This window comes from Callospermophilus lateralis, chromosome 13 (genome assembly GCF_048772815.1).
Source record: "Callospermophilus lateralis isolate mCalLat2 chromosome 13, mCalLat2.hap1, whole genome shotgun sequence".
In the NCBI taxonomy this organism is placed as follows: domain Eukaryota; kingdom Metazoa; phylum Chordata; class Mammalia; order Rodentia; family Sciuridae; genus Callospermophilus; species Callospermophilus lateralis.
The window spans coordinates 71,998,724-72,025,130 of NC_135317.1; the positions used below are offsets into that span (position 1 = coordinate 71,998,724).

General features: G+C 43.2%; 1 protein-coding gene across 2 annotated transcripts in view; it reads left to right on the top strand.

The window, feature by feature from the left end:
- Kcnh1 (potassium voltage-gated channel subfamily H member 1) overlaps nt 1-26,407 on the top strand; it is a 353,609-nt gene that overhangs the window by 242,783 nt on the left and 84,419 nt on the right. For both annotated transcript variants that reach the window (XM_076831643.1, XM_076831644.1), the window contains exons 9-10: nt 2,500-2,752; nt 22,607-22,803. In XM_076831643.1, the coding sequence (XP_076687758.1) occupies nt 2,500-2,752; nt 22,607-22,803 (450 nt within the window). The remainder of the gene's footprint in view (nt 1-2,499; nt 2,753-22,606; nt 22,804-26,407) is intronic.

Sequence of the window (26,407 nt, forward strand, 5' to 3'; positions counted from 1 at the left end):
CAGCCTCTGCCAGCAAAGCCCAAGTCAGAGGAAACCAAATATTTAAAGGTGAACTCACCTGCAGAATAAATCTTGGTTCCGAACTACCGAGCACCATTTTGACATGACATGCACCTGCTCCCTGCTCTCTGGTGATCTGCTTGGAAAGAAGAAACCCAAATTAAATCTTCACTTCTGCAGGAGCCTTGTTTTTCATAAGCCTTACAGAGCGAGGCACTTAGCAAGCACTCTGCCAAAGGTTTGGCAGCCTGAGTTCTGTGTGCCTTTGTGAGTCCTCCATCCCTACTCCCAGAAAGCGGGTACCCAGAAGGAGGGGATGTTCATTAAGTCACCTGCTGGGGCTACGCTGCCCTGAGCTGTGTACTGGTAGATGTGATTTTATTTAACCTTTGCAAGTCAATGTTACCAGTCTGTGTTTTACAAGAAAACAGAGGTACAGAGCTGTTAAGTCACTTGATGGGGAAGGAGTCGGGATTTTGACTCTGACCTTTTCCCACTGCTAAGCTTCCACGCAGAGACCCGGTGGGTGGGTGAATAGGAAATAAAGTTGTCAAGAGCAAGGTGGTATTTGAGCTCAGCAAATGGCCTGTGCTAAGGCAGAGAAGCAGGGGCAGAAAAGTTCCCAGCACTGCAAGGAAAAGTTTTCACTGAATGTTTGATTGTAGGCCCCATGCTGTGTTCACAGACTAGGGTGGGAGCAATTATTTCAGAACCACTCCTGAATTCACTGGAAAAGTCCACTTGAAGGTGTTCTATTGTGTTACTGAATGCTTGCTATGTAAGGGGCCATGCAGAGGTTTCTTAACAAAAATTTAGTTCAGGGAAATATTTCTCTTTCTAGAAAAAGCTGAAAATGTTTTCATTGTTTGAGAAGATGAGACCTATATTTCCCCTTACAGTTCCCATTTTTCCTTGAAAATGCTGCAAGTAAAATTACAAGCCCAGCTGTCTTGTGTAGCTGCCTAGTATAAGAGTTTGTTAAGATGTGACCAACAGGTTTGAGATCCCTCCTATCCTATTTCCTGCTTGTACAACTCTGGGCAAGTTATGTCGTTTCCCTGAGCAACAGTTTCTTCATCTGAAAAACTGACACAATAACATTATATCATGGGGTTTATATGAAGACCACATTAGCTATTGCACACAACACTTTTAAAGTATGAATTTGGGTCCCTCATCTGTTTTCCCTTTCCTTCTTTGTTATTCTCTTTGGTACTCACCACTAGATATTATTTGTCTATTTGCTCCTACTAGATGGTAAATTGCAAAAGGGTTAGGATTTTTGTCTATATCTTTTTCACTGCCTCATCTTCAGAACTAAAAATGATGCCTGTTATACCATAAGGTGCTCAATAAATAGGTATTAAGTGAATAATTTTAAAGTATTTAACAATGCCTGGTACACAGTAAGTGTTCAACAAATGTTATTTTATGCATCTCTTTCAATAATACCCCATATTTAGTCCATCAGCAGATCATGTCAGTTCTACATTCATAATATATTCTATAGTCTATAATCAACCCACTGGGCTATGGAATACTAGAAGTTATTTCTTCTATCCAACTGTAATTTTGTACCTGCTAACAACAAATTTACCATATATTTCAAAAGAACTAAGTGTATTTTGAATGTTCTCAACACAAAGAAATGATAAATACTGCAGTATGTTGATTGCCCTGATTTGATCAAGACTGATTGTATACATGTATCAAAGTACCATGCTGTACCCTATAAGTGTGTGTGTTTTGTTACATGTCAATTTAATTTTTTTTTTTTTTACTTATTTATGAATGTAACCTGAATTTGGCTCCACTGACAAAGTTCCCCAGGTCCCTAGCCTCATACTGGGATGTTTGTAGGAGTGACCTAAACAAATTCCTTGATTCCACTGTCTCCACCCTACAATCAGGGCTCTCTAAACCCACTCCGTGGCTGCAGTATTCCTCTTAAAATATGTCAGCTCATGCCACCCTGCTAAAATGTTTTCCAGTGTTCCTCCCATCAAAGCCAGAATGAAACCAAAGGCTAATCCTGACCTAGAGTCCCTGGAGCTTGCTGTTCTTCCTGCGCCTCTTCTCCTCACCCTCCCCTCCCCTCCCCTCCCCTCCCCTCCCCTCCCCTTCCCTCCCCATGGCTACTGCTCAGGCCCCCTCAGAACCATTCTGTTTGCCATCCTGCTGGAATGTTGTTCTTCCACGTGGCTCACTCACATCTGCAAGTTTTGGCTTCAATGTCACCTTAGCGAAGACTTAGCGAAGGGATGGAGTCCCGCACACTCCCAGTCCCAACCCTCAGACCTGTGTCCTGAGCAGTCAGCATAGATTATTTTAGACTCTGCTTGTCTTTCCCACAGAATGAGAGCGCCGCCAGGGCAGGATTTGGCTAGAAGAGTAAAGTCGAGCTTTGTGGGGTGTTGCTGCTGCCCCAGGGGTGCTGAAGGAAGTGAACTGGAGGTTGCAGTGGGGACCCTCACACTGTTTCTTTCTGTGCCCATCCAGGTCCTGCAGATCTGCCCCAAGGACATGAGGGCTGACATCTGCGTGCATCTGAACCGCAAGGTGTTCAAGGAGCACCCAGCCTTCCGACTGGCCAGCGATGGCTGCCTGCGGGCACTGGCTATGGAGTTCCAGACAGTGCACTGTGCCCCAGGGGACCTCATCTACCACGCTGGAGAGAGTGTTGACAGCCTCTGCTTTGTGGTCTCTGGCTCTCTGGAGGTGATTCAAGATGATGAGGTGGTGGCTATCCTAGGTAGGCATTTCCCTTGCTGAATGGACAGGTTCTAGTACCCAAGATTGGCTTAGCCGCTGGACAGTTCAGTGTCATCGTCACCTTCAACCAGAGGTTGCTCCACAGAGCAGGGCCAATTGATGCAGCCTCCAACAAATGTTTAAGTGCCTGTTTTGTGCCAGTGCTGTCTGAGGCAGTTGGGGTATTCAATGACAAGAATGGTTTTGTCCTTGGGGCTCCCAGTCTAGGAGAAAAATGAACAAACAGATATTTGCAATACGTTGAAAGGGGTATCCAGTCCAGTATCCAAGAGGGAAGAAAGGACACCTAAGTTAAAAACCGAAAAATTGAGAACTAGTTAGCATAGAGAATAAAAGGAATGAAGGAATAGTCTAAGAGGAGGGGATGACAGAGACATCTATTAGAGACAGAGACACAGATTCATTATGGGAACTGCTAGTTACTCAGTGTTTCCAAAGTGAGAGAGGCTCTGAGAAGATACGAAGCTGGAGAGAGCGGAGCACTGGCAGACCACATCCAGCTCTGGAAGCCACATAAAGAGCCTTGGATGTGACCTGGGGAAGCCAATGAGAATAGGGAAGATGAAAGGCACGGTCAGATTTAGTCTTTTGAAAGATGGCAGAAGTTGAAGCTTGGAGATTGGATTGAAGGAGGGAGGCTGGGGCATGGAGACCAGGTTGGGTAGGCATGTTATCTAGGGACAAGTTGATGGTGGCCTGAACTAGGATGGTAACAGGCAGATGGAGAGAAGCAGATGGAATTGGGATATTTAACAAGTAGAATCAATAGAGCCTGGAGATAGATTTGTTGTTGGGGGAGACAGAGCAGTCGAGAGGACTGTAGAATTTCTCACTTGGAGAATAGGGAAGCTGGAACACCATACACAGTGATAGGGAACATGAAAGAAAGAGCAGGGACAGGAGGGACATGTTGATATTTGGGACACTGAACATCAGTGGCTTTCGAGGAACTCGGCAGGAACTCACGTTTTTCTTGGGGTTCTGTCCCTCTGAGGGAAACAAGCCATCACCATCATCATAATAGCCATCGTTTGTGGGCATCTACTCTGTACCAAACAGCTTACATACAGATTCTCATGTAATCCTCCCGGTAACCCTATAAAATGGCTTTATTTTCCTCATTTTGTAGATGAGACATTAAAGTTCAGAGAGGTTAAGGAAATCTCCTCATGGCTGATGGGGCCCGTGGCGTCCTCTGACTCGACCGTCACCTTGTCCCCATATAACATACCTCTGCTCTTACCCATTTTGTGCCATAATCCTAATGATAATTAACATCATGTTCTGGCCCTTGATGTTGCCAGGCAATGCTAGATATTATAAGCACATGTTTTATCTTTGATATATGATCTCTCTGGAAACTAAGGCAGGGAGAGATTGAGTTACACTGAAGTCCCAAGCTATTTGCTCCCTAGAAACTAGTTTTATTGAGATACAAACTATATAGAGACAGATAGAAATATTTGCTTAAAAGGTCCAAACTGAAGCTGGACATGGTGGCACATGCCTGGAATCCTAGAAACTCGAGAGCCTGAGACAGAAGGATCACAAGTTCAAGTCGAGCTTCAGCAACTTAGTGAGGCCCTAAGCAACTTAGTGAGACATTTCTCTAAAAAGGACTGGGGACATAGCTCAGTGGTTAAGCACTGTTGGATTCAATCCCTAGTGTGCAAAAAAAAAAAAAAAAAAAAAAATTCCCAAACTTTATTTCTGCTTGGAGCTGGAGTATACAATCTGCAGCCTCTTTCTCTCTCCCTGGGCACCAAGCCAGCTTGCCCTCTTGATTCCATTTGATTCAGGGTAAACCCAGGATGATTTATATTCCTTCAGCATATGCTGGCAGATGGTCAGAGGGAGACTGGAGTAGCTTCTGGGAGGGGCCTGGAGACTGAGCCTGTTTGCTAAGTGTTCTGGGTTCTGTGATATCCATTGACCTGCGGACCAGATACTCTGCTCCTTGCCTTGTCACAGAAAAGTGAGGTTTGATAGAGCATAAGGAACAGGACTCGGAAAGGTTAAAGACTTTGCTTTGGTGTATCTGAAGGGAAAGAGCTTTTATCTCCACCTTTAATACCCGTCCATACCCTTGATAGAACTTTTTTAATTTTTGTATTGGTAACAGCTGTCAGGATGTTTACCTGGCTGAGAAAGACTAGTGACTAAGAGCAATCCTTTGAATTTGAATTTAACGCTTGGTGCAGGGCATCTTTCATTTCTGCGCTGATAACTCACCATGTGCCTTTCCAAGGAATCCAGCCTGAGACCAGCACCATCTACCTAATATACTCTGATCATCCTTAACAACCCATCCTAAACACTTGCTCTGTTAGGAATTGATTCGGACACCTAGACTCTAGCAAGGAGGTTTGGAACTGAACAGAGGTGAGGAAGCAAATGATACTTCCTACCCGTCCTCGCTTCCCCTCAGTCTGGCTGACCTGGTCCATTGACTGCTTCTCCAAATCCAGACCCTCCTGGCATCTGCCTGCTCGTAGTGGCAATGTGGTTGGGAACTCAAATAGCTCTTCGGCTTTGGATTCACAGTGTTTGCTGCCCTCAAGCTGTCCAGACTAGAAAAGGCACCTCCTATGTTCCCTGGCAGCCAGGTTTTGGGTCCTAAAATTAGGTCCAAGATTTTATATCCTGAATAATCTGTTAAGAGGTCCTTATTCTGTAAAAGGACATGACAAGTCCTTGAATTAGCCTTTCCTCGGAGTCAAGAAGCATAAGAGAGCCCAAGCTGTTTGCTCCCTAGAAAATTAGAGTTTTGATATTGTTTTGCTCTCAGCAGAACTTTTTTCTATATTGGGGATTGAACCCAGGAGTGCTTTTACCACTGAGCCACATCCACAGCCCTTTTTTATTTTTTGAGACTGGGTCTCGCTAAGTTGCTTAGGGCTTCTCTTAAATTGTTGAGGCTGGCTTTGAACTTGCAATCTTCCTGCCTCAGCCTCCTGAGCCACTGGGATTACAGGCGTGTGCCTACCACCCCCAACAGAATAACTTTTGCTCAATGAGCCAAAATCAGTTTGTTCTTGCAAAGGGGTTCAAACATCAAATGGGTGTTGGAACTAGGTATTTATGGTCCTTTGATGCCCTTCAGTTCAATCTAACAAACCTAATTGAACACCTGCTTTACATCAGGTACTTTCATGTGGGGGTGAGGGTGACAGCAGTGGCCTAAACATTGCCCCAGCCTTCTAAGAACTGCTGTCATGGAGGGGACAGACATTTAAAGGACAGCAATCACTCTGTGACAAGTATTGCCACAGAGAAAATGCAAGTGCTTCTAGGGGCTCATTGAACAAATGCTCATTGAGCAGCTGCGATATACCCGTGCTCCAGTGAGGAAGGATAATATCCAGGGAATCTTTATCACAAGCCAGAGACTTTAGAAAAATATCCAGAGCTCATCTATCTCATTCTTTTGCTCTCTGGTCTCTTGTTATCAGTTGACTCATTTACATTCTGCTAATTTGCTTCCTCTTTCCAGTTCCAATATTCCACCCCCATTCTCTGATTAATTTTAGCACTGACTCCAAGAATGAAGAAAAGGTCAGTACTCATAACTGAGTGTATTTAGTATGTGTTAAAAATAGAACCTTTGCTAATGAAAGTCTTCTAGACTTTTCATGATTGCAACCTACCACATGAAATGTGCATGATGTTGCAAACTAATACATGTGTATACACAGTGTTACATAGAATTTAGTATTTCTTTCACTGTATGAAATGCAACATGGTGTTTTTTATTAGTTGCTTATTCTTTCATTTTTTATTTTATTTATTTATTTTTTCATGGTACTGGGGATCGAACCCAGGGGCATTAAACCACTAAGCCACACAGGCAGCCCTTTATTTTTTGAGACAGGCTGTCAAATAAGTTGCTTAGGACCTCATTAAGTTGCTGAGGCTGGACTCGAACTGGAAATCCTCCTTCCTCATCCTCCCTAGCCACTGGTATTACAGGCATATGCCATTTCACCCAGCTCTATTATTTTTGTAAAATGAACATCATGACTTACTAAATTGCTTTCTTGAAATGATCAAAATCCACAATTTAAAAACATAGTCCCACAAACCTAGACAACATCTTTTTTGCATTGAAAGCCATGCTGCCTTCTGACAACAGAATATTCTAGAAATCTTTCCCTCTGTTCTTCTCTCTGCCTTATATTTGATATGACACCCTCCCCTAATCTCCTTTTAGAATTTTCTTAGAAATTACTTAGCAGTCTCTCAAACTTAGTTTCTTGACTCCTTGAAATAAATTCACACTTTAATATGCCCATTCTATTTATTAGATTCTTGAGAGGTAGATTTCTTCTGAATCTTTAAAGATGTTAGAATAAAAAGACGTAAGTATCATTTTGTCCCTACCCAAAAGTGCTGTTGGCTTCTACATGTAGATTCTTGTCTTGGTGTTCGGTTCCTTGACCAGCATAGATGAGTCAGAGATCAGCCTCAGGGTGGTGCTTATCTCACTGTGTTTCCAACCTGTAAGTGTCGTATTTATAAAATCACACTTCATTGTAACTGATGGGTTTTGCATTTTAGTACTTAATTTGCATTTTGTTCCTGGGTCATCCTGTGTCTTGTTTTTTCTTTTCTTTTTTTCTTTTTTTTCTTTTATTTTTTATTGGTTATTCAAAACATTACAAAGATTGCAGAATCACATCGGTTACACATCCACATTTTTACATAATACCATAATAGTAACTGTTGTATTCTGCTACCTTTCCTATCCTATGTTTTTTCATTTTGCTTTCATTCTGTTGGGAAGTCGGAAGTCTTTTGGCCAGGCTGCATCAAGTAGTAGAAAGAGGCCTGGACTAGACTTGAGATTTAGTCATAGCCTTGAAAAAGTGAACCACTAGTTTGGTTAAGAGTCTCAAGTCCTTCTGTGTTTCTACTGAGCCTATCATACTGCATCTGTTTGCATTATTCATATCTCTGTTCTGTGAGTTCAAGTCCCTTTGATTTCATATCTCTGGCATTTATCACAGGGTCCAGCACATAGTAGGTACCAGGGACTGTTTACTGAATGAAGTGGAATTGGGAGACACAGGCTGGACTGTGATTGGCTCCATGGGTCAAAGTAAGAGTCTTGTGTTAGGTATTTTGTCATAGCAACAGAAAGCTGAGAAAAACAACTTAAAGGAGGAAAGATTTATTTTGGCTCATGGGTTCGGGTTTTAGTCAAGGGTTGATTGATCCCATGCCTGTGAGCTTATGGTGAGGTAGAACATCATGTTGGAGATATGCATGGTGGAGAAAAACTGCTTGCCTCATGATAGCTAGGAAACAGATTAGGGACCAGGGAAAAAATACACCCTTCAAATTTGCACCTCAGTGACCTCCTCCTTCCAACTAGACCCCACTATCTAAAGGTGGCACCACCTCCTAATAGTGCCACAGGCTGGTAACTAAGCCTTTAGCACATAACCATAACAAGTTTGAACTTGATCCTGTGAGGATGAGGGACCCAGAGAGAACTTTAAGCAGGTGAGTGACATGAGGATTTGGGTTCCACAAATGCAGAGGCATGGAGAAGAGCTGGAAGGCTCAGAAGAAAGGGTGAGCCCAGAGTGAGTGGTAGAAGGGAGATGAGTAGGAGAGTCAAAGTCCAGAGGTATTGGGAGAAGGAGAATCTGCAGGATTTAGAAGGGGATTGGAGAGTCAAAAGGGGAGGAGGAGGAGGAGGGATGGGGTGGAAGGGGAAGGAAGGAGGAATTTGCAGTGTCTTTTTGAAACAGATCCAGGCATAACTGTTGCCTAGAGACAGGTCAATTTCTAGATGAGCCAAAGCCTAATCACAGCCTTGGAGTGGGGCAGGAATGACCATAGGGGGAAGGTTAATGGGCGAGACTGACTTATATGACACAAGTCCTATCTGAAATCCTGTCATGGTTAGAATTTACAAGTACATCCTTCCTAAACATACAGGAGTATGTCCTTCTCACAGTTACTACATTGGAGGGCACTCATCTTTGCTTGACAGTTAGCTTCTTTGGGCTGTTGACTTTGTTTGGATATTAATGCAGCATCTATTTATCTGGAAATTAGGAAGTTTTAATATATGAAATTAACATATCATAGTGTTAGTTTCTTTGGGAATACAGAAAGACATCTTAGTCTTGGGGGAATGTTCTGTCAAATTGAGTGAGACCAATGCATGGTTAGTGACCATAAGCAGCACAGTACCTCTATCTGTATACTTCCTAGTGATCAGGGAAATGTTCATGGAGGAGGTAGAAGTTGAGCAGGGTGTGGGTTGCCCACGAGGAGTTTGATGGGCTGAGTCTTGATGTGGCCAGAGCAGCCAAGCCTCTAGAGGCATCAGGATGGGAATGTGCAGGACATGATCAGGGACCAGTGTTGGCTGACTAGACTGAGCCAATTCTCAATGGAGCCAGGGATTCTCAGCTTCAGTGAGTACAGGACTCATCTGGGAAGCATGTTCGCAATACCGAGTCCCAGCTGTTCCCTGTAGATTCTCATTTTGTAGTGCTGTAGCCTCAGAGACTACAGTGCCAAGAAGACTTAAACGTGATTCCACACCTGTGGTTTGAGGACCACACTTTGAGAAGCATTGCTTTAGGCAGTCGGTACTTGATATTTGTTGTGGGATGGAGTGGGATGATGAATGGGGAAGGCAAGGCGCTCCAGGCAGGGGACCTTTTATTACTTTAGCTTAAACAGCATGAAGCTGACAATTTTCAACTTTCCTAGACCTATCAAATGGTAGGATAAACTTCCTCATGATCTATATACCAGGTGATGAGGGTTTTCTAAATGGCAAGGAGGGTACATAACAGATCAGGGGAAGGAAAATGTGGGGTGGGTTACCTAATCTACAAGATCAGCACTTGAGCTGGAGCCAAGAATTATGCAGGGAAGCAGTAAATTATGGGAACAGCAGGCATGTCAGGGCTCATCTGTGGATGGCTCTGAATGTCAGCATGAGGAGCAGGCCGTGGAGACCACCAAAGGTAATGAGAGAGGGAGGTATGCCACAGTTAGCACTATGATTTGTAAAGAGAGAGGGAGATGCGGGGGAGGCGTCTGGTACCTTTGTCTTATGATAGGAGGTATAATAAAGCATATTACATGTATGTAGACAAGGAAAGTGGGGATGGAGGGGCTCCCAAGTACAGTACAGAATGGCCAGGGGAATTTGAATTCATATAAATGGGAAGTCCTTATTAGCATAAGTTTTTCCCAAACACAAACAAGATATGTTTTTGAGGGAAATTATTCACTCACTGAAATTCAATTTTAACTAGACATACTATTTTTGCTAAATCTGCTAATATTTGTTGGAGGGACAGATGGATAAAAAAAAATCACCAGGGAGAAGTCTGTAGGGTTTTAAATACTAGGATGTGGGGAGCAAATGGAGGAGAGGTGATTCTGATGTCTGGGTAAGTATTTACTGGAGGAAAGGGAGGTATTGGCATAGAAGGTTAAGTCGGCAGGAAGAGGCTGTGTGAGAGTCAATAAGATTGTTTGGCTTGTAGCATCTAAAAGTCTGTAGGACATCCAAGTGGAGGGTCCAGCATCACTCAGAAAGATGGCTCTGAACCAGGAAAAGGAGTCAGAGCTCATGACAGATTGAGAAATCCATGGAAAGAATAGGAAATAGAAATGGGGGGGAGGCAGGGACCAAAGATGGACATATCATTTTTTTCCCCCTAAATGATCAGTTTTTTTCAGAGGATTTTTAATGGGCATGCAGCCAATCAAATGCTCACAAGGAATGTTACGCAGTAATTAGAAATTCTTCTGATCAATGAAGTATAAAATGCAATATGGTCTCACTTATGTTGGGGGGAAAACTTTCATGGATGAAAGCCCATCAACATCTTTACCACCATGTTATACTGGATATCTTCTTTGTGAGGCTGTAGGAAATTTTAATTTTCTTTTTTTAATATTTTTCTGTTTTTCAAGTCTATTTAAAAGAGCATATGCTAGTTTCAAAATGAGAAAATTTAACTTTTCAAATAGACTTTGAGAAAGTCAGCATTATTTCAAGTTTTCTAAGATGCTTTTGGTTAAAAGACATAATTTAAAAGAATGATATTTAGGGTTGGGGTGTAGCTTATTGATAGAGCACTTGCCTACCACGTGCAAGGCCCTGGATTCAATCCTCAGTACTAGGAAAAGAATGATATTTCATTTTTTGAATAGATGTCTTTTGTTATTTACTGATCTAGACAGAAAATAAACGGCATTAATTTTCCATGTACGATCTAACCCTCCCTTCAATGTTCTTGGAAAGGAGGATGGCCAGACAGTGAAGATAGAATGGCTTAACTAACAAAGATTTTAAACAACCACAACAGCTTTGTGTAAACCCTCATGACTTTAGAGATAGGGAAGCTAAATCCTTCCTGGAGATGCTTCCCAAGACTCTTGTGAGTTGGGGTAGGGGAGAAGAGGGATCCCCACTGCCTACCCTCACTGCGCTCCCTTGCTCTACATTCCACCCAGGACCTGGTGAAGTTTCTGGATGGATGTTACTGCCACTCAGCACATGAGCTTGCACTTGGCAGAGGGAAAGAAGGATACGCTGGCATGTCTCTCTGCACACTCCAACCAAGCATTAATATTCATAAATCTGTTCCATCAACCAAAGCAATTATATTAAATCTACACTCCTAGCGAGGAGTGATAGCATGAAAAATCTAGAACTTCAAAAACACAAAAATACTTCTATTAGGTAATGCACACATTATCTGATTAAGATTGGGGCGGAGACTAGGTTCTCTTTCTTAATTCTGCTTTTGCTTGAGCAATTTAAAAAACTGGTGTACAGTCCCTGAAGGCACTGGAAGTTATATCTGTCATTCCTTTCTAAAGGAAATTCTTAAACATTTAGTGTCCAGACAGAGAAATTGGTGGAATAATAAATTATAAGGCATTTATTATAATGATAGGAAGTTTTATTGACATGAAAAATGTTTCAAATATAATCTTAAATGGGGAAAAGTCAGATTATATGACTATATAATAACCTCAACTACATAAAATGCATATATGCTTGGAAGAAAAGATTTATCAAAATATGAACACTTTCTGAATGGTAGACTCAATAATTTTTATTTTCTAATATATTTCAATTCTTTTCTGCAATGCATGTCATATTCTTTTATAAATAACCAGAAGGGGGAAGATAAAGACAATTTTCAGCTCTCATCTGCAGGGATCTTAGAAAACTTTCACCTGCTGCCAGTGGAAAATTTATAATCTGCTTGGTGGAGAGACATTGGGCTAATTTAATTTTATCTAATTGCAGTCGTGAAGAATAGAAGGAGAACTGTCATGCTTTTTCCCAATCACTGTTTTAGCTTCACCATTTAGCTGTGAGCCCCCATTAAGCTAGAGATGCCAGCCTTTGGCTCATGCTCAGTAAGGTCCCCTCAAGGAAGACTGGTGACCCATTTTTAGATGAAGTATTAACACTTTAGAAGAGCAATTATTATCATAGGGTAATTTCTTACATGCATTTTATTTATTCTTAAATTTACCTGTAAACCACATCTTGGCATTAAAGCAAATTACAGTGAATTAAGGGAGCATTCCTGAGCAAGTCAGCAAATTCTTTTCTTTTGGGTCAGGCTGCCTATGTAGGTACCTGAGGTTACCTGGGTTCTTACACTTAGATTGGGGACCAGTCTTCCCCTCAAAGTCATGCAGCTTCATGCATTCTGGGTCTTTTGTATCCTAGCCCTCCTTATTCTGTGTCACTTGGTCCTATTTGTTCACTGATAGCTCCATAATCGTGCCAGATGTGGTGTTCAGGAGTTGGGGATACAGGAGTGAACTACACAGACCCATCTCATGGAGTGAACCTTCTTACCAAAGAAATGAATGTGCTATGGTTCCAAGGGTTATAATAGGAGTGGGAGTAGGGTGCTATTGGGATTTATAGTCAGGCCTCTTCTCTGGCCCAGCCATGGGAAGACAGGGAATGTCTGAGTTGAGTTCCTCCAGGTGCAGCAGGGACTGTAGGGGGTTGGGAGAGGAGATTACAGAATGAGTGTTCCAGGGAGAGGGGACAGCATCTATGAAGGTTTAGGAGACACGTCTGGGAATGAAAAGTAGTCAACATACTCGAGGCCCAGCATCCTGAAGCGGGCGGACAAGGCCTTGAACTTTGTTCAGGATTTGGATGGATGGCAGCAGAGAGCCAGTGAAAATTTCAAAGGAGAAAAAGACAGAATTGCATTTGTGTTTAGAAAAATCATCCTGGTAGTTTGGAAAATGGGTCAGCCAAGATGAGAGGCAGGAAGACCAGCAAGGAGGATGCTGAGAGATGAGAGTGGTCTGACCTGACTTCACAACAGCGGAAAATTGGACAGATTCGAGAGATGTTTCTTAGGTCAAATAACTGAACTTAGTCACATATTGTCTTTGAAGAAGGGCAAGATGGAGCAAAGAATTCACTGGGGTGGGCGGCTCTGGAGGGCAGGCAGGATTTCCCAGAAAGAGACCAATTCCAGCATCAGATCTGGGGGTTTTCACTGAGTCAATGTGGGAAAATTCTGGACTTAGAAGAGAGATCAAGGCTTGAAGTATAAATGTGGGGATAAACAAAGTCCAGTTTGCAATTGGAAACGGGGGAGAGGATGGAAACACCCAAGGACCTAGGGGAGGGTAAAAAGGAATAAGGTCCAGAGCAGAGCCCGAGGTATACTAGTTGGAGTCTGAGAGGGACTGACTGAAGAGGGACAGAGAACAGGAAAGCAGGAGCCAAGAAGGAAAGCAAAGCAGCCAAGGTGTGGTGGGGGGAGGCTGTGGGCATTTGCAAATATCACAGAACTACATTTAACAAAATAGAAGGTATCACGGATTGCAAGACAGTTCTATTTTATGGTCTTCTAAGACATTCGATTCAAAGTTTTAGAAACTGCTAAATCACATACATACATACATACTAGAACCACAGCTCTTCACTACATTGAGGATAAAAATTGCCTTTTAGGGTGATCAGAGGACTTACGTAGACCGTGGGGAGAGCAGAGGTAGTAGACTATGAAGGTCAGGAGAAGAGTTGGGTGACTGGAGAAATGAAGAGGGCAGGTGCTAGCCTCAGGCATGCTTAGTAACTTGTATCCATCTCCCCAGAGTTCTGAACCAAGATAGGAACAATAAGTTACACAGGTATGGGCCCATCCTCTTTTCCAGATCTAATATTAGAGATGATGCTTTATGTCTATATCTAAGAAGGATTCCCAGTAGCGAGGCCCACCTTGTGGTGCTGACGTACCCTGAAGTGGGTCTTACCCATAAATATTAGGCATTGGAGGCACAGAGAGCATGCTTCCTGCAGGTAGTGGGTCCCTGAGGGGAGAACAAGGGTCTGACCCACACACAGGAGAATATTTTCCTTCCAAGCATATCAATCAGATGAACAGAAGAGGACAGTTAAGGGCAAGATGCAGCTAGAGCTGCCCTCCCATGGGAGGAAATAGTGGGAGTAGGGACAATAATTCAAATCAACCATTGGCAACAGTAAGAGTAGGCAATCAGTGTAAATAAGACTACATAGGAGTTGAGCTGATAAAAAAAAAAGTGAACATAGCAGAAGCTGGCTCTTCATTCCCAAATATTTGGTATTTTTTCCCTGCTGTTTGGAAAATATCATCTGCAACTTTTGTGTGTATCTAATTCTCTTGCCTTACCCTGTACGGTCAGCTGCCTCCTCATGTTCAAGAAATTTCCATAGTTCTGCCTAGCCCAACCTCCCCAACATCTGAGTATTGCATTATTTTATTGTTTTATTTTATCTTTAGTGTTACACATATACATGAGTTTCATCGTCTTATATTATGAGCCTCTTGAATATAGACAACCTCGTATGTTCCATTTTTGTCCTCCTGAATTTCTGGGGCACTGCCTGGTCCATAGTAGTTGTGGCCAAGTGGTTGAGCTGCATTGGAGTGTGTGCAGAGAGATGGTGAGACACAACCCACCTATGGGAACTTGAGTCTGATAGCTTCCTGGGAGAGACAAACTCAGAAGCAGTTTCCTTAAGACCAGGCCTATGACTTCAAGGTTCTCATGATAGTGTCACTGATCAGATACCCATGTGACACACTCCAGAGACCCAACTCTGGTATGGAGGTGGTCTGAAGACAGACATAACTACTGCTTTCTTCTGTACAAACCTCAAAAGAGAAAAACTGTTTTTACCATCTCTGAGCTCTCCTACATAAAATGAAAATAAACTTTTCTAGAAGTAGATAAACCCTCTGAGAAGTGGGAAGAAATGCAGGCCTGTCCCTGGAGCCAAGGCCACCTCTGCATTTCCAGTCCATGCTTTCTTCATTGGCATAAGAAATCCAATACAACATTGTGGGCTAAGCACACAATGCCCCAACACAATCAGATAAGCCCCGGAGCTTAGAGCTGAAGCTTTATCCCTATTAGCATGTTTTCACAACTCAGACAGGAAGGCGAGTTGACAAGACTTCCACTGTGTCTGTCTGTCTTTGATGTGTGTTCTCACATCTGTACATGGTAGCAGATGAAACAGAGGTCAGAGACTGCCAACAGCATTTGGTTTTTGCATTGAGGATAAGAAGAAGGGCTTTGTAGCTTGACTGCAGATAAGAGAAAGCAACATTTACAAGATGTCAGAACTTTGCTTACCTACTATTCAGGGAAATAGCCCCAAATATGCATGGGAGAGTTATTAAGTCTTCCTCAAAAAAACTTGAAAGGCTGGACTTCAATACCTTTGGGTGAGGCAGATTGGGTGCTTGGAGCCTGGCACAGTGAATCCTCAGCAATCCAGGCTCTCTGGTCAGGGTTGGGCAGGGAAGCGGGTGGATCTGCCAAGGCGCCCAGGCGAAGTCATTGTAGCTCTTGCTTTGAATGTTCTGTCTGAGACTCTGTCAACACTTTACCACCTGGTCCCCCAGACATCTGGAAGCCCACACCTTCTCACCTTATGCAAGCACCTTGCCATGGAGCCCAATATATTATGCTGCCCTGCCAGATCACGGACTCCCACATCAGCTAGGACCTGGGTTCAGCTGTTCTAACTAAAGCTCAAAATAATAGATGCTTACACACGACTGGAGTTTATTCTTCCATATAGCAGTCCAGGTATAAGGGAGTGGGCGTGGCAACTTCCTGTGTCAGGCACCCAGGCTCCTCCCAGTATTGCTTCCCTTTCAATAGATCATTGCCCTGGGCCTTCTGGTCCAGGATAGCCCACATCCTTCTTCCTGTCAGCAGGAAAGTGGGAAGCAGAAGAGCAGCTGGTGATCCTCCCGCTTTAAGTGTATTTTCATGAATCACACACATCCCTTCTCCTCCCTTAACCAGAACTTGGACAAAGGGCCACACCTAACTGGGATGTAGTCTGCATTCTTTTCTGGCTCTATTACCATAAGAGGAGAGGGCTCATTTGGAGGAACAACTGAAATTCTAGCCCATAGTTCCTTAGGGTCAAAGCTCTGCCGCTCGATTATTCTTCTATCACCTAGTGTGCTGCCTGTCCAAGACCAGTTTCACAGATGACGGATTCAGGGGGAAGGCCACATGAGGAGGGGGATGCAGGGGGCAGCCCGCTGGGAGCACTGTGTAGCCTCTCCTGGTATGGAGGCCACATCACAGTCTGGGGAAAGCTTATGGGGTCACAGGCAGTCACTGAACACCTCTGGAACTCACTTTCCTCCCTTTAAAATGGTAATTTTAAACTGGTAATCCTCTGGGATGTGAAGAGGATGGTTCTTCTGTGGCGGCAGCTGTTTTTTGAGGCACCCACTATGTTCCAAGAACAGTACTAAGTGCTTTACCTTTTTTCATGTAAACCTTACAAGAGCTCTAAAGTAGGTATTTTTACCCATGTTTGATAGCTGAGTGATTCAAAGCTGGGAGAGGTTTCCTAAGTCGCCCATTGTTTCTGGACTCCACAACCACTGAGTGGCTGCCATGTGCCAGAGACAGAGCTGGGGACGCCCATTTACAGGTATCATAGATGTTTCCAAAGGGAAATGGTGAAAAGGGCCCACATGGTAGGAAGCTTCTCCAGCCAAGGGATCAGGGAGGAAATTTGGATGTAGTCAAAGAATGAACAGGAGTTATCCAGGCTGAGGAGCAGGATGGGGTCTGGAAGGTGTGCTAGGAAGCCTCTGAGGAAAGCCAGCCTTGGTGGCACCCTAAGAGCCCTAGTGCGACTGGAGGGTGGAGAGGGGCCAGCAAAAGCCCCTAGCAAGGTGGAGCTGGGCTCACAGCCAGCCTGTCTGCCCGGAAAACTCATGTTGGGAGAATGGTTGGTCAAGTTCTTGGAAAACCTAATAGATCGGTTCCAGGAAGGAGCAGATTCGGGAACATTCTCTTTGTGTCTTAGTTGAATTTGGGTCCTATCTTCATGTCTATCTAGCATGTATGATGAATGGAGGTGACATCCTCGTCACTGTCTTCCTGAACGCTCTGGTCCAGTGCATGGGCACATTCTGCCAGGACTGGTCTGCCAAGATTGATCCAGTCCCCTTTCTATGTCCCACCAGCAGAGTGCTTCCTAGGGCCAGGAGACAGATTGCCTCTTCCTCAGAGCCTCCCTTTACTTTGCCAGGATTTCTGAAGTTGCATTTTGCCATCCTGGGAAAGTGAACAAAAGGCCTCTTGAAATGACTTGGGGGCAAAGGACTTCCTGATGTCCTGGGGACAAGGTATAAAAGAGGTGGGGTAGGCAGAGAAGAGCAGCCCTCAGTGCACCCTGTGTTCTCAGTACCTCCCTAAAAGCCCCCCGCACCCTGTGTCTACCCCCAACAAAGCCAGAGCTTTGTCAGAGCCAGAGCTTTAGACAGCTACTCAAGAATTCCGTGTTGGCCACTCTCAGTATAGAGAGGATGGTAGGTACATAGGTGAGCTTCCTGCCACATGAGGGGACCAGGGTCTTCCCTCAAAGGATTACAAAATATACAGGTAACACTCATTGCTAAAGGTGAGCAAGGGAGAAGATAATCCAAAATATGAGTAATCCAGAGGTTTCTGAATGGTTTTCACTTCCACTGGAGTCAGATTCTTGTGCCTCAGGACATTTGCATGTGTTGTTACTTCTGCTCAGAATTATCTCCATGCTGCAGAGCTCTGCTGGTTAATTTGAACTAATCCTTCAATTCTCAGGTGTCACATCTTTGAAGACTCCCTTACCCTTGAGCCTGAGTTGGATGCCCCTCCCACGATTTCCTATCTCATAGTCCCCAACAGGCTCTAGTCCCCTAGTCTCCAGCCCTTTCTGAAGCTGTTGTTCTACTGTGACACCTCAGCTCCCAGAACAGTGCCTAGCAATTGTTGCAGGAATGACTGAGGTTTTTCTAATTGTTTTGAGCCTAGAAATGGTTAGTGTTTAGAGTAGCAGAGAGTGATTTTCACTTTGGAGTTTGTTTTGTTTAGTTCAAGATTTCACCATAAGCACTTCTTTAAGGAGCACATAATGGGGAACAGTAAAGAGAAAAGGTCAGAAACCTCACTTTTGCTTTGATCTCCCTGGCCTGTCAAGCTCACCGAGTCTGTCTTTGAATAAACAGGGCCTTCTCTAGAGAGCTCCAAACTCAGATGTAAGGTTTAGCTCAGAATTTCTTCTCGGCAACTCCTGAACATGCTGGAAGGCTGTTGGATGTTTTCAGTGACCTGTTCCAGAACCTCTTAAATGTGCCCTGGGAACGCCCTCCAAACCCACGCCCACCTGCCCCTTTGCCTTTCCCTAAACCAAGTTGCCAGTCTGGGTTTGCTGGTCTCCTGCGCTGTGCCCCTGCAGAGATCACCCCTGCCTGTCCTGTGCACCTCTGCTCTTGTCCTGCCTCCCACCTGTGCTTTGTGAATGTTCTTCACTCCCCGTTGGTGCTCCACAGGGCTGCTTGGGTACGCTGCAGGAGTCAAGGTTGAGCAGAGGCAGCTGTGTCTAACTGGGGGCAGGAGAGGAAGAATGATTGATGATTATAGGGATGTTTGCCTGGAGTTTTAATTAGACTGCCTTTCCTTGCTCCCCACCCCACCCTCCTTTCATCCCCAGCTCAGAACATCCACTTAGAACATTAGTGTGTTAGAGACTTGGAACATTAGGTTTTACATTCTGCACCCACCGTCTCCATGCAATAAATAAATCAATAAGCTGATTGGTCTGAGTCGTTTGATTGCCCGGTGCATTGGGGTACTTCTTTTGTTCTTGAGTGAGTGATCATTTCTCACTAGCAAATGAGAGGGAAATGTGGGTGTAGGGTTTGTCTTGGCTTCTGATTTGCAATTCTGACCTGGGAGAGGGGGTCATTCTTCCCAGCAACGTGTATAATTTGCAAGAGGCCTGCCAAATGCCCTGCAAGCCTGCCTTTTGACAGTTTTCCTAACTTGTGCATGTCATAAAAACATTTCTCATTTGCCAGAATAGTCCTGGGTTTGTTTTTGAATCTGACAGGTCCTCCGATACCACATTCTTAAGTCTCACTAACAGACAATTTAAACCCCAGATGCTGCCTTGACAGGAAGGAAGATTGTATGATTTTCAATTTGGGTTGAAAATCAGATCCAACATATGACAACACTGAGACTTCAGGACCCTACAGATTAATTGTGATTATCTTACCGTGAAATGCTTTTTGTGGTAGAAATGCCCTCCATTGATTGTTTCTGTCAAAAATCTTTGATTGGAAAACTTTTTATAATAAGAACACTGTCATTTCTAAAACACTTATTTATGTCTTGGGTTATCCTTTGTTTTATGCAGTGGGTATGCCCCTGAAGAATTATTTATAAACTGAACTTCTACAGCAAAATTCATACATTAAATACATTTGAGGAATTATTATTTTACTTGAAGGATGTTCCTATAATTAGAAAAATGACTTTCAAATTCACTTAAGAAGAGTAATGCTTATATATTGGGTCTTGTTTAAATGAGATAATAAGAATCAGACAGTCACCAGTAGGCTTCTTCTAGATCTCAATTGTTCTGACTTAATTACACTGCATTTCAACCCAGTAGAGTGCAGGTTTTGTAAATTATACATTTCTCACTGATCTTCAAAATTTGTATGCCCAGGAAAATCTTCCCCTGTCAAAGCTACTCCTTGTTTTTTTCTTGTCTCATTTCTCCAGAGAAGGATGTGGCTCAGAGCTTAGAGCTTGGAAGCTTTGGAATGTTCTGCTAAATAGTAGGGAATGTATTAGTTTCCCTGAGCTACCCTATTAGGGTCTCATAAGCTTCTCGCCCTATACTTTTACGCTTCTGTATCTTCTCCACTATCTGTTGCCGATTATCCATAAATGTGATTTTTGTCTTGCCATTCCATGCTGGGGCTGCAGTCATCTGAAGGCGTGCCTGGGCAGGGTCAGCAAGATGGCTAATGGACATGATAGGCAGTTGAGGCTGAGTGTCAGCCGAGTGCTCAGCTGGGCTAAGGACCACAGCACTCATATGTGACCCCTTTTTTAGCTTCTGTTTCCTACATAATAATTGGATTCTAAGAGGGACAGTCCCCAAAGAGTAAGTATTGCAAGAGGCAGAAGCCACAAGGCTCCTTATGATCTTGCCTCAAAATCTCAAACATCATGTCTGCCAGATTTTATTCATCCAGTGACTAAGGCCAACCCTGATTTAAGGGGAGGAGAATTAAGTTCCTCCTCTTGGTATGAGTTGCAGCATGTGATGACAGAGAAGGGAATGGTTGGAGTCCTTTTGAAAACTATCTACCTTCCTGTTTCAGAGGAAGGGCATTCTCTGGAGGAGCAGGACTGTGTGACTATACAGGGCACACAGGTTATTGTGGACAGTGTAGAAGTGTCACAGCGTGTTTAATATGTACAAATGAGCTGGGCAGCACTGATGGTTAGAACTCGTGCTGGAGAGTTCTATATGGACCCATTTCCACAACAGCCAGTAGCATACCACAGAAAAAAATGCTCCCAACCATTGATGCCAGCCATAACTTATCCCACCTATATTAAAGATATTTGAAAAAAGAACTTGCTAAGGGACTGTAAATAGCACAGTTTCAAAGATGTGTTTACCTAGAATCTACGCCAAGCTTGTATCCAACTTACATTGAGCCAGTCAAACCATGTTCATATTAGAACCACAGACACAACAGGGAGATGACGTAACACATCTGGTCCGTTTGGTTTTTGCTTGCATTTGGGAGGTACTTAGACAAGGCTGTGTCCATGGAGTATCTTATATTCTTGGAATGGACACTTTTTGGCATTTGATTAAAAAAAAAAAGTCGACTCTGTCAATGAGCTGAAAGTATAATTGCCTCCTAAACTTTAATTGACAGCTGTACCGTTAATCACATGAGCCATAGGTTCCTGGATTCCAGCTCCGGAGCTTGGCTGATCTGGATGTGAAGGCTGACAGCTCCCTTGAATATATTATTTTTCACCATTTGTAACATTTTTCCTATCCCTTGAATATTTCTCTCTGGGGATTTAAATTTGTGGTTGTGTCTGTGCTGACCATTTAGAAACAAGATAAACATTTTAATGTATTTATAGCCGGAGACTCTGCCAGAATTAATTAGGCTTAGCATTGGACGTACATTGAAATATTAGTCTTTAGGAAAGGTCAGAAGAATATCCCTAGGTGGGAAAAGCAGATGTTTAGAGGAGATTGATAGCCGTATTCTGAGTCAAACTTCTACGTGGGATTAGTACTTGTCTTAGTTTGGGCTGCTACAGTAAATACTGTAGACTGGATTGGCATATAAACAGAAAATTCTCACAGTTTTGGAGGCTAGAAGTTCAAGGTCAGGGTGCCAGCATAGTCGGGTTCTGATGAGAGTCCTCTTCCAGCTTGCAGACTGCCTGCTTCCTAGTATAGCCTCACATGGCAGAAAGAGCGCCCGAGAATTCTTTTTATAAAGACAGTAATCCCATTCATGCGCGAATTCATGGGATCCCTCATGACTTAACCACTTCCCAAAGGCTTCAGCTCATGATATTATTACATTAGGGGTTGGGATTTCAACATACGAATTTGGGGGGAACATTAGCATTTAGTCTGAAACATTGCTCTTGATTTATTAAAGGTACTGGTGGAGCTCTAGAGGTAGTTCCTGGAGGTGACAATTCTATTAGGCTTGCATTTTTATGCTACTATGAAGGCATTTGGAAAGGGTAAGGAACATTCTTTGGAAGAAGGTATGGGAGAGAGAAAGGAAGCATCACATAAATATAAACCTTAGGACAGTGGACAGTGGGCGGGGGAGTGCTGAAATGCACACTTGCCTGACCTTTTCTATGTAGATCATTTCACACAAAGACCTGTCCTGTTCTTTGCTCCCTGATAGAGCCCACCCCTCCCCACCAGCAGTCTAATCATTCACACTGATGTAGATCCACAGTCTACTCTCTTCCCTCATTTCTCTTCTGCCTACGAATATTAATTGAACTCCTACTATGTGACAGGCACTATTACATGGAGGAATGTCACGTGAACTCTCAAATTGGGAGACACACAGTAAACCAGCAAACAAATAATAAAATTACAGATTGATTGGTGCTATGGGATAAATGGAATTAGGACAAAGGATAATAGGAAGGGGATTCCTTTCAGTAGGGTGATAGGGATAACCCTTCAAGGGGGTGACATTGTGAATTCTAACCCACTGGCTAAACGTGAACATTGTAGTATGTGATATTTTCAAGTTTCTTAAGTCACATGTTGTTAAGATTAAAATTAAAATCCTTTTTTGCCTTTCCTGAGCCCAAACTGCAGAACGTCAAATGGACGTCAGTTTGGGGGAGTGGAGAGAAGCCAGCTGCATGGCCAGGTCCCCTCCCGGCTGACTTTCTGCTCATGACAACTTTTTCTCCTTAGGGAAAGGAGACGTGTTTGGAGATGTGTTCTGGAAGGAAGCCACACTTGCCCAGTCCTGTGCTAACGTGAGGGCCTTGACCTACTGTGACCTGCATGTGATCAAGCGGGACGCCCTACAGAAAGTGCTGGAGTTCTACACAGCCTTCTCCCACTCCTTCTCCCGGAACCTGATCCTCACCTACAACTTGAGGAAGAGGGTGAGCTGACAGTTTTAGTTCTTTTCTATACTTTGGGGTGTTCACTTTGGAAGCCAGGAGAGTCCTTGTGCTGTTTATTTTCAGTGGAGTAATGGATGCTAACAAGGTTCTGCACGTTTCTTGCTCTGCAAAGTTTTTGCTATCCAATGGAGGAGAGAGGGAATGTTGCTTCATTAGAAGATGGATGGATTTGGTGCAAGAGGCATTTGATAATGCACGGTAGAGGCTTTTTCTTCCAATCTAGACCTTCTAGCATTGGGAAAAGATGAGTGAAACATGAGGTTGCTCACCAATAAAATGGCAGCATGGAGCTGTTTAATTAACGTAAACTGAGTTCTCCCCAGGACTGGAACCCACTGAGTTGTGTAGGGCAGCCAACTGGCAACGACACTTTCTAAAAAATATATAAATATAATTTAATTGGGCCCAGGAAATGGAAAAAGACCTGGAATTTGGTTGTCTAGAGAATAGTTTGTAAATGGCTGCCAAAGAATTGATCAGTAGTTTAAGAATCTGGAAGATGTCTCCTCTGAAATTATTTTTTTCATGCTTAAATCATCAAAATTTCTCCATGTGTTTTATAAGGATTAAAATATTTGTCCTCTTTAGGTTTTCATGATTGGTTTTCTTGTACTTCAATGATCTCTCTTGGTTAAATCAGTAACTCAGTAGTTCTGGACCTAAAATAAACCTTTGGAAAGACTCATAAAAATCTTCCCTCAAATGACCTCTAGTCTTTCCTCTACCCTGTTTCCGGTCTTGTGGTCTCTGTTTTCATTTACATTGTCTGATTTGTCCCGGGGTTCCGAGTGAGAAATCCTAGTATCAATGTTGCTCCTCTCTCTCTCTCCTATGCCTTGGGTTCTCGTCAGATCCTATTGGCTCCACGTAAGCTCTCAAATGGAAAATCATACTTTGCTTTCTTCCTAAGAAAACAAAGCCCCTTTTTTTATAGACCCAGACCCAACAGGATCATGCAGTGGGTTCCATACTTACTCAACTCACCTTCCTGCCTTGTGTCCGTCCCCTGTTCAGTGCTTTCTTCTCATGCTCACTCAGTCTGATCCTGTACAGGATCATGTCAGTACACTTTAGCATGGCTTATGTGTGCTGCCCACATGTGACCCAAGCTTAACTCCTGATCCCTGTCCTCAGCCATTCCTGGCCATACCCGGCACCCTGAATGGCCAAATGAATTAGACCATGCCTAGTGTGCCAAGTAGTCTATAAAAAAAACATGAAACCAAATGGTATTCAGTTCTCTATCTCCAAGGATCTAAAGCCTAATGGATCCAACATGGAAAAAAAAATTTCAGTTCGCAATGCTAATACAATGATTGCAATTCACCCAGGGCATCGTGGGACAATACAGGGGTAGGGCAGCTAAATGGGTAGTCAGGGAGAACGTGTGGAGATGATGAGCTGAGTCCAAAGCATGTGTTTCCCAAACAGAAGGGCAGGTGTTCTACTTGGAGCAACAATTTGAACAAGGTCTAGAGAAAGGAAACAAGTTTTTGTCCTCTAAGTTCTTTGTACAAGGCTTGAATTACCTGTCGTTGGATTACCCAACCACTGTGTTTCCTCCTCTTTCAAACCCCTTGCATTTCATTGCTTTGCAAATTCCTACTCAGAGACCTGAGAGTTCTTATCTCAGAGAGCTTAATTGAATACCAAGCATTTGAGGGTGGAAAAGGAGAAAGAAATGAGCCCTCTAAGCCTCAGTTTCCTCCTCATAAAATGTAAGGTTGTGGTTAGATGATTTTTAGGGATCTGTGATTTGAAACCTGTTGTCTGAGAACATGGAATGCTAGCTGGTGATACTTTTAGCCAAATGGATTTTCTTAAAATTTATTTTTTGATTTATTCCTTCTTTCTATGAAAGCAAGTTGATTATAATCAGCTTTCGGTGTTGCTGATAATATAAGTTGAAAAAATATGCAGTTCGGTTTATTTGGAGATGCAATCATCTTGGAATAACTGTCTTTAAGAAGACAACAAAAGGAATAAACCCTCGGGGGTCAGCTCGTTTTTATAAGTACAGAGTGATTGACAACTTGGAACAAGAGAAGACTGGAAACCACAGCTTTGAAGGACTGAGTCTATAGCCACAATGCAGAGGAAGAAGCAAAACTATGGACAGATAGCTTTTGGCACAGTGTAAGAATATTCTTTGAAAGAGCAGCGCTCCCCCAAAGCATGAAACGGGCTGCCTTGAGTGGTCTCAGGTTTGTTGACCTGAGGGTATTCATTATTTGTGCTCAGGAGCATTATGGAAGGAACTTAGGCCTCCAATGGAGAGTCAAATTTTCTTCCCATCTCAAGTGCCTATGAGTCTGGTCCTAATCCAAAGGAATTTTAGTGAGAGCCTTGATATAAAGAGGTAGCCGTTCTTTTCTTAGAAAAAGGAGACTTGTCATTTTGGTATTGCCATTTTTGTCTCCAATTGTGTCCTTCTGAGAAACAATTTCTAGTTGCATGGGGCATGGGTGATGAGAACATTATACACATGAATTATTCTTGTAGCTTTTTTTTTCAGTCTGGCAAAATGAAGTATATTCTTGGTTCTATTTCTATCTTGGCCAAATCAAGCGAGTTATTTGCTAAGATTTCTGAGAACACAGTTCCTTAGACATCTGTTTGGGGAATCGTTTGATCCTGTAGACCTCATCCTGTACATAAAACTCTGAACTGGAAAGTGCCTCAGTAGCCAACCAGTCTGTCTCCCATGTCCCTACCACTTGCATGTCAAAAATGTGATATTTTATAGGAAGGTTACAGAGCTGGGTTGGTAATTAAAGAATTGGAGTCAGAAATCACTTCTGGACCAGGAAACTTCCTGCTTCTTACCACCTCTTGACCCCTTCAGAAGTCTGTGTTCTAAGCCTCATTTCTCTATCCCTGAACTCAAGTATATAAGCAACAACCAGTGGGAACACTGCTCTTGGAATTCAACTCGGGAAGAGACCTTTTACTCCTTCCATTTGCACTAAGCCTCACGATGAGGACATGGACAAAGATGAAGAAGGAGATGCCTGGAAGCCCATTTGGCATTCAGACCTTTAGTTTTTCTTGCTGAGCCAGATAAGATTTTGACCTAGGTCCTGTCTCTGATGCTTAGTGCTACTGCAATTCTGGACAAGTTATGAAAGCTTTGTCATCTTTAAAATGATGAAAATTTTACCTTGTAGGACTATGGATTAAATAAGATAATACTTAACAAAATTCTTACAGAGCGTAGAACATAGTAAGGGCTAGTTAAGCTGTGGGTGATTATTATTTTGTCTGGTCTGTTTGAGTGCTATCCTAGTCTTCTTCATCTTGTATTTTTTGAAAAATAAACAGAAGGCAGATCCCCTGCCTTTGCTCAGAGTTCCTGCTCTGTAGAGTGTTCTGTGGTGTGTGTATTGTTCTAGGGTTCTCTGTGCTTTTTGAAACAGAGGAGCAACTGGCCATTCTGGAAAATGGAACCCAGCATGGGCCTTGCTGTCCCTTCAGCTCCTGCCAGTGGAGAGGCCAGTACTTGCCCATCGTTTTGATCAGTTCCATTCTTGGAGGGAAAAATCAGATTATCTTGAGACCTTGAAGCAGTCAGCAGGGAGCCAAG